Source organism: Pogona vitticeps, chromosome 4 (genome assembly GCF_051106095.1).
Source record: "Pogona vitticeps strain Pit_001003342236 chromosome 4, PviZW2.1, whole genome shotgun sequence".
NCBI classification, from domain to species: Eukaryota; Metazoa; Chordata; class Lepidosauria; order Squamata; family Agamidae; genus Pogona; species Pogona vitticeps.
This window is the reverse complement of record NC_135786.1, coordinates 22,942,292-22,957,170: the sequence shown is the minus strand read 5'-3', so window position 1 is coordinate 22,957,170 and position 14,879 is coordinate 22,942,292. Positions and strand designations below refer to the sequence as shown.

Below are 14,879 nucleotides of genomic sequence, written 5' to 3'. Positions count from 1 at the left end.
GAATAGGGTTTGAGTAAGGTAAGCACATACTCTTGCTCCCTACTTTCCCCAGCCAAAAAATTAGACATCCTGTGGAAGAGGGATAAAAATGCCTATTTTGTCAGGTATTAAAAATTTCATGAAAGCAGTTGCAGCTACTAGCCTAGCGTGAATAAAACAATTTTGGTCATCATTGTAAATTAATGACCTGTGAACAAATTACCAACATCATACTCAGACAATTATATATAGATTTTATGGCTGCTATACAAACTAGCCAGATTCCCGACATACATCGAGTTGGATGATGGAATTCTTGTACATCTATTCCCTCTTGCCAAATGCATGGAATCATTTTGAGAGGGAAGATGATATGTTACACCTCATTATAAAGCATTGTAGCACTTCCTCTGAGCATACATTTTTGGCTCATTCATGGGAAATTCCTCTATGGATAATATACATCACATACATATTTGTAATGAAATCAAACTAATATTTTTTTTCCTCATCTCTCTTTCTGGAAAATACATCATTGGCATTGTGTCTAGTGAAGAAAGGGGATAAACTGAATAACAAACAGAATGTACAAAGCAAACCATATGCTTGGGTCTTTGTGTTTGTGCTTATCCTCCAGCATCTTACATGATTACTTTCAGCCTCAATTTCCTCAGTTTCTTTCGGGGGGAAATGGTATGAAACCATGTGATGCAACCAGGAGCAAGAAGACACTTAACCACATCTGTCACTTGATCCACTCTGTCTATTGAACACCAGGAGCTGCTGTGGCTTGAACCAAGCTGCCTTGCATAGTGACTAACTGAATTAGCTTTTAAATTATTTCCAATCAGGCAGGTTCCAGGATCTTTCTGGATAGAAAAGAGCTGAGAGATTTCCTCTTAACAGTTAACCCTTGCTCAAAACTTGGAGAAGTTACTTTTAAAGATAACGATCAGACCCTGCCAGCCTGCAGGGACAGTGACCTTGCTAAGTAGTGGATTCTAATAAAAGCAACTTTCCCAGGTTTCTGGCTCTGTCGGAACAATATAGTCTTTCTGAACTTGGCATACTTCTGTCTCTTCTGGCTGGCCCAATGGATCTAACATCTGTTTGTTCTTTGATCCTGCCTCTCAGTTGGTCCTTCAGTCTTCACTCAGTCTTCAGTTCTGACATTTCAGTTCCTTTGATCCCGATTCCTAGTTTGTCCTTCAGTCCTAACTATTCAACTTAGTTAGGCTTCAACTCCCAGCTTATCTGCAGCTCCTAGCCAACCTCAGCCTTTTAACAACAACATGCCATTGGTGTTATATGTTATCAAGTCATTTGAATTATGCTGACCCTCATACGGTCTGTGCTGGCTGAATAGCTCAGTGAGCTAGGTTTGGGGCTCTAGAGCTAGAGGTTGGGAGTTCAGTTCCTTTACTGTGCATCCCAGAGCAGCCAGCCTGAGTGGACTTGGGCAAGCTGCCAAGTCCCAGGGTCTTCCCAGAAGAAGGGCATGGTAAACCACTTTTAAGTACTCTCTACCTAGAAAACCCTAAAAGGGGCCACTGTAAGTCAAAACTGACTTGACAGCACACAATTATTTTTAATGCAATTTACAAGGTAGATATTTAAGGAGTAGGTTTAACATTGCCAAAACACAGCAGTAAATTTCTGTGGCCCAGTGGAGATTTGAACCCACATTTCCTGAGGTCCCAGCCTGACACTCTATCCGCTACACATCACGGTGGCTCTAAACCACTAGTCTGATTCATTCAAAAGATTTTCATAACTTTTTTGCTCCTTAAAGCCTGGGTCATGTGTGTGTGTGTGTGTGTGTGTGTGTGTGTGTGTGTGTCTGTCTGTCTGTCTGTCTGTCTGTCTGTGTGTGCGTGTGTGTGTGTTTTGCTCCTATTTCAAATAAACCGAAATAAACTGCTCCTACGTTCCAGCTAAGACAGATTTTTATTCATTTTTTCATTTCCACTTCATCTTTCAACCAAAAGGCATCCTAGCTGCAGCGGGATGCAATAAGGGATACACAGTGAACAGACATCATGATTTGGAAGTTTCACTCTGACAGTAGGGTCCCACTTCATATTATTTTACATGCATAACAGGCAGTGGAGTGCTTTTAGAGGGTACTAACATGTCCCCTCACCCCTTCTCCATCTGGATATGGATCATTTAACATGGGGAAAAGATTTTTAATCCTTCCTTCCCCTGCATGCCAAATACTGACAGTGGGGGAAAAAATCTCATTCTTGTCAATAGGATTTTTATTATTATTATTCTTGTCATTTGATCTGAGAGTAGTTCTTTTTTTTTTTTTTTCATTTAAGACACTGGCACAAAAGCAAAGAAGATTTACACATTCTCTTCTCTCAGATCCCAGACATGGTCCAGATTTGGGGGAGGGGGGAGGCAATCTTACTAACCACGTAACCAAAACCCTCTATGAAACTATAGAATACAAATTTCAGTAATGTGTAATTTGGCCCTGGATGGTTAAGACAGAATTTTGAGTTACATATTCCAGCATGGCAAATCTTATGTTCTTATCAGAGGTACACTTTTGTAGTAACACATCATTTGCCTGTGTGCATACTACTTTACAAGGCATAAAGGAGGCACTGACAGATAGTTATGATCCATGACACAGTCCCTACAGCTCTGAATCCTCTCTCTCCACTTATCCATCTCTGCATTGTTCTCTATGGGACACTTTTTGCCTCCTTCAAGCATGTTTGACATTCTGTCCCTGCAGAGAGGACTGAGAATTGGTTTTACGCTGCCGACATAGAATCTGAACTATTCAACAGGGGACATACAACAACGGCTGCTTTTCATCCATTGCTTGGAGGACATCCAGTTGGGTAAACATAGGTCCATTGTGACATTTCCAAAGGCCAGCCAACCCCATAGAAAGCCAGAAAATGGCTACAATGCTAAATTAACTTCTCAGCTGTGTCTTTTCTCCTTCAGCACTTTTTAAATCATTTACGTGGCTTGAATGTGTTGAACTGGCTTGAACACAGAAGTTATGTCCTAATAGCTGCCTTCATCTTCTGGGGCCACATCACAGGTTGCTACAGCTGTGGCCAACATGCAAAGCTCTATAGCAGAAATCTCTAGATGACCCTCCATGCAAACCTGACCATCTATCCTTGGCTCTATTTTCTACCCTTTATTCAGCATTACTGCATTTGTTCCAATCATATATTGCCTCCACCACACTTGTACAGCCATTTTATCTGGCACAGCTTAAAATATTTTGGTTCTATTATTTACTTTATTAATCATGCTCTGAGAGGAGTACTGGGACTTATGCAACCAAAATACATCACACACAGAACAGAGGAAATATCAAAAAGAGCTGGGTACGGGTAATGAATCTAAAATAGCCCAGTAATGACTGACTGTTTGGGAGAGAAACCAAAACCTGGGTAGAGGAGAAACAAGATGAACTGGCTGAGAAGGGTAGAATCCTAAAATTTTGTTACAGGATACATTTGTTGCCTCCAATTAATATGAATGATTTAAAAAATACATAGCAGTCATAGTGCGTATGTTTTGAATGTACACAACACTTTCAAGCAGTTGCGCAAGCTGAACAGTCCAGCAGAGCCTACCATTGATGCTTTTTTTTGTCCAGCATTTGGAAACATGTCAGTTTTGGACTACAACTCCCATCTGGTGATGCTTGAAATCGCCATTCAAAAACATGTTTCCTAGCTCTGATTCTGACCTTCCTCAACACAGTTATTGCTATTGTCAAATTGAAACCAATTTATAGGTGACTCTAATAGGACTTTCAAGGTAAGTGAGATATTTAAGGAGTGGTTTCACCAGTTCCACTCCCCCAGTGAGTTTTCATGACTGGGTGGGGTTTGAACCCAGGCTTCCTGAGTTCTGGCTTGTCACTTTATCCACTACAACACCCAAAACTGTTATAGCAGGTCTTACATTAATTTCTGGCATGCTAATTGCACAATGTCTCTTTGGACCATTATGGAAAATGTCGGTACAATCTTTTTGTCCATAATTAGAACTCTGCTACTAAGTAAGCCACTGGCAGCCTACCTACATAGGAGGGGGCCTGCCAGATGGCCCTTTGCAATCCTAGCTGCATCCCCTGATGTAGCATAACCTAAAATCATGGACAGTTGCTGCCACTTAGGAGAAACAACACTGGGTTAAAAGGCCCAGTGGTTTGATGGTGTAAGAGAGCCACCGTGGTACAGCAAGGAGACAACTGGAGTAGGATTTGGAGATCAAGGATTAAGTGTCCACTCTGCAGTGTAACTCGCTGGAAGCCCATAGGGCAGCCTCTTTCCATCTTTAACTTTCAGCCAGATTAACCTCACAGGGTACTTGTAAGGCTAAAATGAGGAGGAAGAGAAGGAGACCCATGTACTGCGCCTTGACCTAAGTGGACGAAAAGTGTGATATAAATATATCTGATAAATGCAAAAATAAGGCAGAACTCCCCAACTCTCCAAACACTCTAAACTAAAACTCCCATAATTTCTCATCACTGTCCATGCTATGTGGAAGTTGTGTTCCAAAAACATCTGGAGACCACCTGATTGGGGAAACTTGATATAAGGGAATGCCACATATATTTATACATACGTGTCTGAGTCTGTGTGTTTAAGCAATCGTCCCAGAAATGTAGAAAAACTAATCCCAGTGACCTCCTTTTGCTTATCTTCTTATTACAGCACACATACTAGAAGCTCTCTGCAGCCTTACAAAATGTCTCCACGGGTTCAAAAAGAACATATTAAAAGAGCTGGTTTTCATAAATGGAAATTCAATGAAAAGGGGTTTGGTTTTTTCAGAAATGGTCTGTTATAACCCTCCAATCACTATTTGGGGCCAGCTTTTGCACATTTCCCCTTCAAACAGATAAAATATAAAAGCTGGGGGTTGGGGACAAAAGAAGAAGAAGAAGGAAATGAATTACATTAATCAAAGCTGCCTGACAAAGATGCCAGGGCCCCAGACTGCCATGCTTTCTAACAGTTTAGGTTTGTTGAATCATGAACAAAGGAATGGTAGAGGAAAACGGCTGAAAGTGGGGAAATTAGCCTACATTTCAGAACAGCTTTTCACAACTGGAGTGTAGAGCTTACAAATGAGGTATAAGCAGCAGTGCTATATTTCTAAAGCTTATTGGTGCTACTTTTCCCTATGCTGGGCTTATTTTTTTATTTGGATGGATCAAAAAATGTTTACTCCCAGTATATGTCTGCGACTGATGCAGAGAGATGAATGACAGCAGTGCGCGCCATGCTGGAAGCTAGAAGTGGATGCCTGATTGGGTGGGAAGGTTTGATGGTGGGCTTCGTATTTGTCTCCCCCGGGAGATGAATACAAATCCCCCATCTCTAGTCACTAACTGAACAGGTATACCCGTCTGATGTCATTTTAACTCCCTTCACTCCATCTAAAGGAGACTTAAGATTTGCATCTTGTATACTTACTTAGAATTTCCCACTAGAGACCTCAAATAAGCAGTGCACAGTTCTAAGGATTCTGTAGTATGGAACCATGATGGCTAACGTGGTATCAAACTGATATAATGGTACAGTGTAGGTACATCCGAATCCCTTCAATATATTGTGGATTTTTGTACTTAGCCCACCTCACCTGAGTCCTATGCAAAACTATAAAGATTAGAAGATGCATATAACCTCTTCCAGCAAGCCTCTTCCTACCTATCTCAAGCAAAAGAACAATTTAGAATTGGAAAGCTGGGATCACGTCCCAAAAGTCAATTTGGCTAAGTAAGGGAAGTGAGGACCAGGAAGCAGGCTTGTTGGGGTGGGGCAGTATGCAAAGTCACATGGAACCGACAAAACAGTAGTGGTGTAGTTGTGCACAGAGAAGTGCAATGCTCACCATGATAGTCTTCATAGCCACTATCTCCCCATAAGGAGAGTCTAAAAATGGAGCAATTTAGATTGGTCCTTACAAACACACAAATAGCAGGTAGCAGATGATGTCTTAGTCCTGGCTACTCAGCAAGTCCTAAGACTTCAACCCTGTGAGCCCTGGCTCCAATACACTATTGTGTGTATTGTGTGAACTGCAGGCGGAACTGCAGGCAATCAAAGCAGCAAGAGGACAAGTGAGGACTAGAAATTTAGACAGACACAAGAATGGCCTAGGGTTCTGAAGGAGTGGTTCAAGGTTGTTGCCATTTATGGACCAGCATATCAGTTTTTGGAAAGCTTGCAATTCAGCTCCACTTTCAGATGACATCACTGTCCTTAATCACCAGAATACATTTGCAAATTTTCTGCAGATAATTTACACAAGATCTGGCTTTTGCAAACACATTTGTGTGAAATCCCTACCCTTAATCCCCTCCAATGTCATCATCATTTAAAAAAAAAAAGAAAAGAAAAAGAACTGAGACTGTTAACTTCCAGAATTCCACAGCACGGCCAGTGGTCATGCTGGCTGAAAGAATCTGAAAGTTATTATGAACATCAGCATGCTGGCTATGGGATTCCATGAGTTACAGTCCAAAAGGTAACCTCATATCAGTGTACATTTTCTCTCGAGAGACTCGCATATACCTTCCACTTTTTCACAGATGGCAAAGCAATCAGACTTGTAAAGTTCTGAAGATTTTTGTGCATCCCGGATATCCAGTTACAACTGTTTCTAATGCTTCACATTGGTTCAAAACATTACACACTGGAGAGCTTTTGCCATATTTCCTGGCTAATTAGAAAATGTGAGGCCTCTGTTAATTGGCTAGGCTAAGAGGATATTGATAAATTACCATGGTGCATGAAGCCATTGTTGCAGAGTCCAACACCGAGTGCGACAGCTTCCTCCCTCGTCTGACAGTCACCCTGGTAACAAGAAAGGACAACTGTTAACACCTCAAACCACTTCCGAATTCACTCAGCTTCCCCCTGGTCTGCAGCTAGGGCCTCAGCTCTCAAATTAGCATGGCGCTCTTTGGAAAGAAACAACAGTAAGCCATTAAAATAGGTTCCCTTCTCTTAAATCCCATTCATTCCTATATATAGTACCATTTGCCTCCCAGAGCAATGGGAAGGACAAAGGCCAAAGCTCCGGAAAGCAGCCATTTTAACTCTACAAGTGCTGTACATTACCTCAATGCAGAGACCTTCTTTAGCTGGCAAAAGCAATAATCCACATTCTCTGTTCATTGGCTACAGACAATTAAATACTTCTTCAGAACAAGAGTCAGCCAAAAAAACAGAGAGTGAAGGCTTCTTACTGAGACTTCTCATAAGTTAGAGTGAACATAGTATCTGTCCTACATAGTTTTTCCTCAAATCTCATTCTTACACTTATGTCTGCTTTATCAATAAAAACAGACAGACAAACAACAAACACCACCTGCATTACATTATCTGAAGCTAGTTAATGACATTTCTAGGAGCTACGCAGTAGGTATTTGGGTGGAACACCAAAAGCCTAGAGAAATATTGGTACTGGTACCTGATCTGAGGCCCTGATTTATCTACATAGCGCTTTGTGTGGGCAGCATCTTGTAATGGAACCAGGGTGGTTCCTTTTACAGAGAAGGTTGGGGTAAAATATGTTAACTAATAATTTAAATAATAATAATAAATAACATCACAAGTCCAAATGGCAAAAAATTCATACGAGCCTCCTTACACATACACTCTCTATTCCTGAAAAACTCTCAGGGAGTGCAAACACTAGGAAAACAGTATGGCTTATGTGAGGCTTATGTATAAGCCCAACAGTATGGCTTACGTATAACAACACTCTCATCTTAACAGACATAAATATATTATTTTTTTCTGTTAACAAAGATATAATTCATTAGGATTGTAGCTTAACATGGAATAATTTCCGTTCTTTTACATTATAACAGTAACTTTTAAAGTTACTTTTATAATGGTTGTTGTGGGTTTTTCGGGCTCTTTGGCCGTGTTCTGAAGATTGTTCTTCCTAACGTTTCGCCAGTCTCTGTGGCCGGCATCTTCAGAGGACAGCACTCTAGTGCTGTCCTCTGAAGATGCTGGCCACAGAGACTGGCAAAACGTTACGAAGAACAACCTTCAGAACACGGCCAACGAGCCCGAAAAACCCACAACAACCATTAGATCCCGGCCGTGAAAGCCTTCACGAATTACTTTTATAACTTCAAGGGTACAGGCTATCAATAAACATTGGCCAATATCCTGTTCATGCTGGCTGGCATAACAAGCGTATGCTGGCACAAACATGCTGACTGTTATGCCTGATTACAAGGAACTGCTCATGTGTCCCCAGCGAGACTAATTGTGCAATGTGCTGGCAGAAGTCCTTCAAGGATGGCATTTCTACGTCAGTGCTAGCACAATTGCCATCTGTACAATCTCGAGTTGCGCAATAGGATTTTGGCCATTAAATGAAATTTCTGAATAATATAATTTCTTAAAAGCTGCCACATGGCTATTCACAATCTTTAATTATTATTTATTAGAGGAAATAGTGAGTCCACTGTACTTATAGGCCACATTTTAACTTCTCTCCGCAACCACAATTAAATGGAAGAGGAAATGGTTTTGACACTGTTCTTAGCTGAGCTATTGGGAATTTAATTTTCTTACAAGCAACTGCATGTAGAAATCTCAGAACACATAGCTTCTCCAGCAAATTTGGCTGATAGAGCTGATATTATTATTATTATTATTATTATTATTATTATTATTATTATTATTATTATTATTATTATTATTATTTATTTATTTATTTATTTATTTATTTATTTATTTATTTATTTATTTATTTATTTATTTACTGGCCAGGTATGTAAACCATACCCGGAATTTAATATGGCTACCGGCCACACTTAAAAACAATACACACACACACACACACACACACACACCATAAACAGAAAAATTCACAAGACAATTAAGAACAAATTCTACAAAAGCCAATTGCCTCAACTCCCAGTTGCGTCAGATGGTTACAAATTCAGCAGTTTGATGGCACAGGGAAAAAAGCTATTTTTGTGCCTCGATGTTTTAGTATACAGCGTCTTGTATCGCCGACCAGAGGGGAGAAGATTAAACAAGTTGTGACCAGGATGCCGTGGATCTGCCGCGATCTTCTCCGCTCTCTTTTTAACCTGTGCAATGTACAACTCTTCCAATGATGGCAAATCAGCTCTGATTATTTTTCCAGCAGTTCTGACAGTCCTCTGAAGCCTGTTCTTGTCCAGTTTGGTTGCCGAACCGAACCAAACAGTTATGGAAGAGCAGAGGACAGATTCAATAATGCCTCTGTAAAATTGGACAAGCAGCTCCCGAGGCAGATTGAATTTCCGAAGTTGTCGTAGGAAATACAGACGCTGGTGAGCTTTTTTAATGATGCCATCGATGTTAATTGACCATTTCAGGTCCCGAGAGAGTACAGTGCCCAGGAACCTGAACGACTCTACTACAGAGACCGTGCTGCCTAAGACGGAAAGTGGGAGTATACAAGGGGGGTGTTTTCGAAAGTCCACTACCATCTCCACCGTTTTCTGTGGGTTGAGCACTAAGCTATTACTGTTGCACCATGCGACAAGATGCTCAACTTCCCGTCTGTATGCCGACTCGTCACCGTTCTTAATAAGTCCAATGACCGTCGTATCATCTGCAAACTTCAGAATCTTAACAGAGGGATTCGTGGAAATACAATCGTTCGTATATAAGGAGAAAAGTAATGGGGAAAGTACACACCCTTGGGGGGCTCCCATACTAACTGTACGGATATTAGATGTTATTTTCCCCAGTCTCACTTGCTGTTTCCTATTTATCAGAAAGCTATGTATCCATTTACAAACAGAAATGGGTACCTTTAGTTGAATCAGTTTAAGATACAATTTAGATGGTACAATTGTATTAAACGCGGAACTGAAGTCGACAAAAAGAACCCGTGCATAAGACCCTGAGGAATCCAGATGTTGTAGGATGTAGTGCATAGCCATATTGACAGCATCATCTACTGATCTGTTAGGCCGATATGCAAACTGGAGAGGGTCCAACAAAGGATCAGTGATGTCCTTCAGATGGGTCAGCACCAATCTCTCAAAGACTTTCATCACTACAGATGTTAAGGCGATGGGTCTGTAGTCGTTCAGTCCGCTAATAGAAGCTTTCTTAGGTACAGGGGTAATAGTGGAAGTTTTAAGACATGTAGGGACACTACACAACTCCAACGAGCTGTTGAAAATCCGTGTTAGGATAGGCGCTAATTGTGCAGCGCACACTTTCAAACAGAAGGGAGTCACCCCATCTGCTCCCGGAGCTTTCCTAACCTTTTGTATCTGAAGAAGATCACGCACATCTTTTTCGCAAATCACCAAGGAAGTAGATTCCTGAGATAAAGGAACAACAGTAGGAGAGGCGGTTTTTAATACTTCTGAACCCAAATGGTTTACCGCAGGTGTAGATGGTGGTGTTTCAAATCTGCAGTAGAACTCGTTTAGGTCATCTGCCAATTTCTGGTTTTCCAGAACTGGGGAAGATGTTTTCTTATAACCCGTAATGTTCTGTAAGTTCCTCCAGAGAGTAGCAGAGTCATGATTTTCCATTTGTGTCTTCAACTTGTCGCTGTACGTTCTTTTTGCCGCTCGAATTTCCTTATTCAGTATATTTCTAGCCTGATTGTACAGGGTTCTGTCTCCGTTCCTATAAGCTACCTCTTTGGCATGTCGAAATTTCTTAAGCCTTGCTGTAAACCAGGCTTTGTTATTATTGTAGATACGCACGGTCTTAGTAGGCACACATAAGTCTTCACAGAACTTAATATAAGATGTTATGGTTTCAGTAAGTTCATCTAGGTTATTGGAAGTAGACTCAAACATATTCCAATCGGTGCAGTCAAAACAAGCCTGCAACTTTACTTTGCATCCTCAGTCCAACGCTTGACTGTCTTAACCACTGGCTTAACAGCTTTCAATTTCTGTTTGTAAGTTGGAATAAGAAAAATCAGGCAGTGGTCAGAGCAACCGAGGGCAGCACGAGGGACAGAACGATAAGCACCCTTAATTGTGGTGTAGCAATGGTCTAACGTATTCTTATCCCTGGTGGAACAACTAACATGCTGTTTGTATCTAGGCAATTCATGTGATAAATTTGCCTTGTTAAAATCCCCTAAGACTATAAGCAGAGAGTCAGGATATTTCCTCTCTAGTCTATTTATCAAGTCAGCAAGAATACATACTGCATTATTGGTACAAGCTTGGGGGGCAATGTAAGTTCCACCTAAGATTATCGAAGAGAATTCTCTTGGGGAATAAAATGGATGACAATTAATAAACAAAGCTTCCAAGTCCTCACAGCAGGTTTTCTCTAACACAGTCACATCTCTGCACCAATCTCTATTTATATAAAAACAGACTCCTCCACCCTTCGATTTCCCAGATGTTTCAAGTACGCGGTCTGCTCTGTAGATCTGAAACCCAGATAGTTCAATTATACTGTCCTGGACAGAACCGTTTAACCATGTTTCTGTAAAACAAAGAGCAGCTGAGCGTGAGAAGTCAGGGTTAACCTGATTGATGAGATGCAGTTCGTCCATTTTGTTAACAAGTGAACGGAGGTTGGAAAGATGAATAGATGGTAGTGCAGATCTCATTCCACGCTGTCGCAGCCTATTTAACGTGCCAGCACGTCGTCCTCTTTGGTGAATTCTTCTCCGAGTATCATACACAGCTGCTGCACCTCTCTTGACCAAAGCTATTGTGCTACTTTCTTCTTCCACAAAAACAGGAGGATACGTACATGGGAGGGCTTTGCTAATATTTAGAATTTCTTCTCTAGTAAATGTAATCCGGGAGGGGACACACGACGCCATAAAGCAATGGATAGTTTTCCGTAATTACTCCAAGGTGTAAATGCAGTAATTGCTCCAAAACATAAGCACAATAAAGCTGAGTAGTAAGTCTTTACCAGCGACGCCGTCCTGGTATCCTGATATACTGAGGAGGCAGGAGGAAGAAGGCAGAAGTTAACAAGTGTTAGCCATAAAACCATAAATCCATCGAAGAAGTAACAGCTAAAAATAGTAAATAGCCATTTATGGCCACAGGAACGACCCTAATAACGGCTCTAAAAAGACTATAAAACCGTAAAAACACGCCACTAAAACACAAAACACAAGCCGAGCACAGCCGCGGCTGCCGTTCACGGCGCCATCTTGATGATTTGATGATTGGCCTCAAATATTATCCATTCCAAAACATCAGTTTTTGGGTCAAAGATGTGGATAAAAATAAAACATCTCAATATAATGATGTGAAATGTTCCTACCAGGCAGAGAACAGCAGAAACAATATGAAACAATCAGAATGTGGCGGCCAGATTCCTGACGGGAGCGAGAAAATCCCAACATATCTCCCCTATTCTGGCCGCACTGCATTGGCTGCCCATTCGGTTCCGCATCAACTTCAAAGTTTTGATGCTTACGTATAAGGCCGTAAACGGTTTAGGACCTCGATACTCGATGGAACATCTACTCCCACCAAGCTCTACCTGTGTCACTCGCGCGAGCCAGGAGGTGAGGCTGAGAAACCTGACGCCGAGGGAGGCCCGGAAGGAAAAAACAAGAAATCGGGCCTTCTCGGCAGTGGCTTATCGCCTCTGGAACAATCTCCCTCCAGAGATTCGCGCTGCCCCCTCGCTGGGTATTTTTAAAAGTCAACTAAAAACTTGGATATTCAGGCAGGCCTTCCCCTCCAGTTAATATTTGCTTTTTCTCTTCTCTTTTCTTTATAGTTCATTTTTCATTTTTCCCATCTTGTGGTTTTTAATATTGATTGTAATAAATTCTTTTTTATTATTGCTATTATTGTTACATTATTGTATTATGACTTTGTAAGATGCCTAGAGTGGTCATATTGACCAGATAAGCGGGATATAAATTGAATAAATAAAATTTTTTAAAAACCCAGAACATTCATGCATCACTTCCACCTGACTAAACCTACAAATAATCGCAACGGAAGTAGCAAGTCAAAATCTGAGAAAGTTACTTTTTTCAACTATAATTCTCAGAATTCCCCCAGACAAAATGGTTAATGGCCATGCTGAGTGGGGGTTAAAGGGGCTGTCACAAGAAAATCACTTTTTCAAGTTTTGTAGCATGGGCAGAACTTTTACACTTGACTAAAAGTTTAGCCTCAATATTTTTTTTAAATTCAATTTTAAAAAATTGAGTACTTATATATTTTTGAAACCTGGTATTTACCTTCTGTAAGGGTAGCAATTTCTTGGATTGAGAGGATGGCGAAGAAAGAAATATTCAGGTGACTCAATAAACACCAAGAAATTGTGCAACACATAAAATGCAGAAAACCAGAACACACTCAATCACTTAATGAAATAAGAAAAGTAGACTGTTACAGCAGATCATTCAAAGTAAAACAAATGAAAAATAAGTACTGTACAGGAAGGAGAACAGTTTAACCGAAAAACATTAATTTGGATACAGTATACTACTATTGTTTGGGGTTGTCACTTTGAAGTTGGAAAAGTGATGATGATGTCCAACCTCTTGTAGAAGAATGAAAAGACAACACACCACAGAATAACAAAGCAAAGTAAAACAAAACAGGAATGCAAGGCCATAACGCAATGGGATGCTTTGTACTCAGAAGGCCTTCCAACATCTCCATTTTAAAAAGGACCAAGTAGCAGGTGATGTGAAAGACATCAGCCTGATACTCTTGAGGAGCTGCTACGAGTCAGGTTTTCTTTCTTGGCTACATAGACTGGCTGGCCTAAGCTCCAAGTTTAAGACAGTTTCAATGTACTTGAAGAAACAGTATGTACAAGAGCAACTGAGAAACAGATGAAACAGACAAAGAGTATCTCATAGCAATCTAAATGCTGAAGTCTAAATTATTTTCAGATGTTTCAATGTGATGACTCCAAAATTAAAATACATTGCAAACTATTTGCACTCTGTCTCCTTCCTTAACTCTTAGAAAATGTATTAATTTCACAGCAATGTAAGCACTTATTCTTCTATATACCGTATTTTTCGCACCATAAGACGCACTTTTCCCCCACAAAACAGGGGTGGAAAGTCTGTGCGTCTTATGGAGCGAAGAAAACAGATTATATTTTCCTGTTTTCTTCTCCTAAAAAATTGGTGCGTCTTACGGAAAGGTGCGTCTTAAGGAGCGAAAAATACAGTAATTACTGCTGTAATTTTACTTTCTGTCCAGCATTGAGGATATAGGTCTAAGACCTCAAGTTAAAGCACTTCCACTAACTCTTCTATCTGCTAAGTCAAAGACAGGTCCATAGAACACTAGGTTAATTTTAAGTCGTGTGATCCTGTTTTAGAATTGTGGCATGTATCGGACGAAGCTCTTCCTCACTTTTTTTAAGAATTTATCTTTAAGAAAATGAAAAGAGAAAGTTGGAAACATATATATTTCTAACAGAAGAGTGGAAGATGAATATTTATGGAAAAAGCTTATCCTACAGGCCTAATGGGAATTCTAAAGTATCCAGAGTGCTTTACAGGAAGTATCTGGAAAGTGAAGTTTCCTGCTTCAAAAGATTACAGGATTTATTGCCACACATCCACAGACATTTTTAACTATGGGGATCTGAATGCTGAACTTGAAAAAAAGTAACTCTTCGATGCTCACTGAGCTAATTGGTTGTGCATTTTGTACTCCTACCTTGCTCTTTATTTCAGGGCTACACCATAGTTATTATATATCTTAACAATGATTATTCTGTTGACCCTGAACTCATCATCCCTATAATGTTCAATCAACAGCAAGAGAGGAAAAAAGAGAACGGTTGGAAATGAAGGTTAAATAGAAACAATTTAACTATTGACATTCAAAACCAGAAAAGAGAAAAATGTTGACAAATCCTTGAAAATAATATCATCGTGAATTC

General features: G+C 40.3%; 1 protein-coding gene across 2 annotated transcripts in view; it reads right to left on the bottom strand.

The window, feature by feature from the left end:
• PREX1 (phosphatidylinositol-3,4,5-trisphosphate dependent Rac exchange factor 1) overlaps nucleotides 1-14,879 on the bottom strand; it is a 288,404-nt gene that overhangs the window by 73,840 nt on the left and 199,685 nt on the right. For both annotated transcript variants that reach the window (XM_020779458.3, XM_020779460.3), the window contains exon 15: nucleotides 6,761-6,833. In XM_020779458.3, the coding sequence (XP_020635117.3) occupies nucleotides 6,761-6,833 (73 nt within the window). The remainder of the gene's footprint in view (nucleotides 1-6,760; nucleotides 6,834-14,879) is intronic.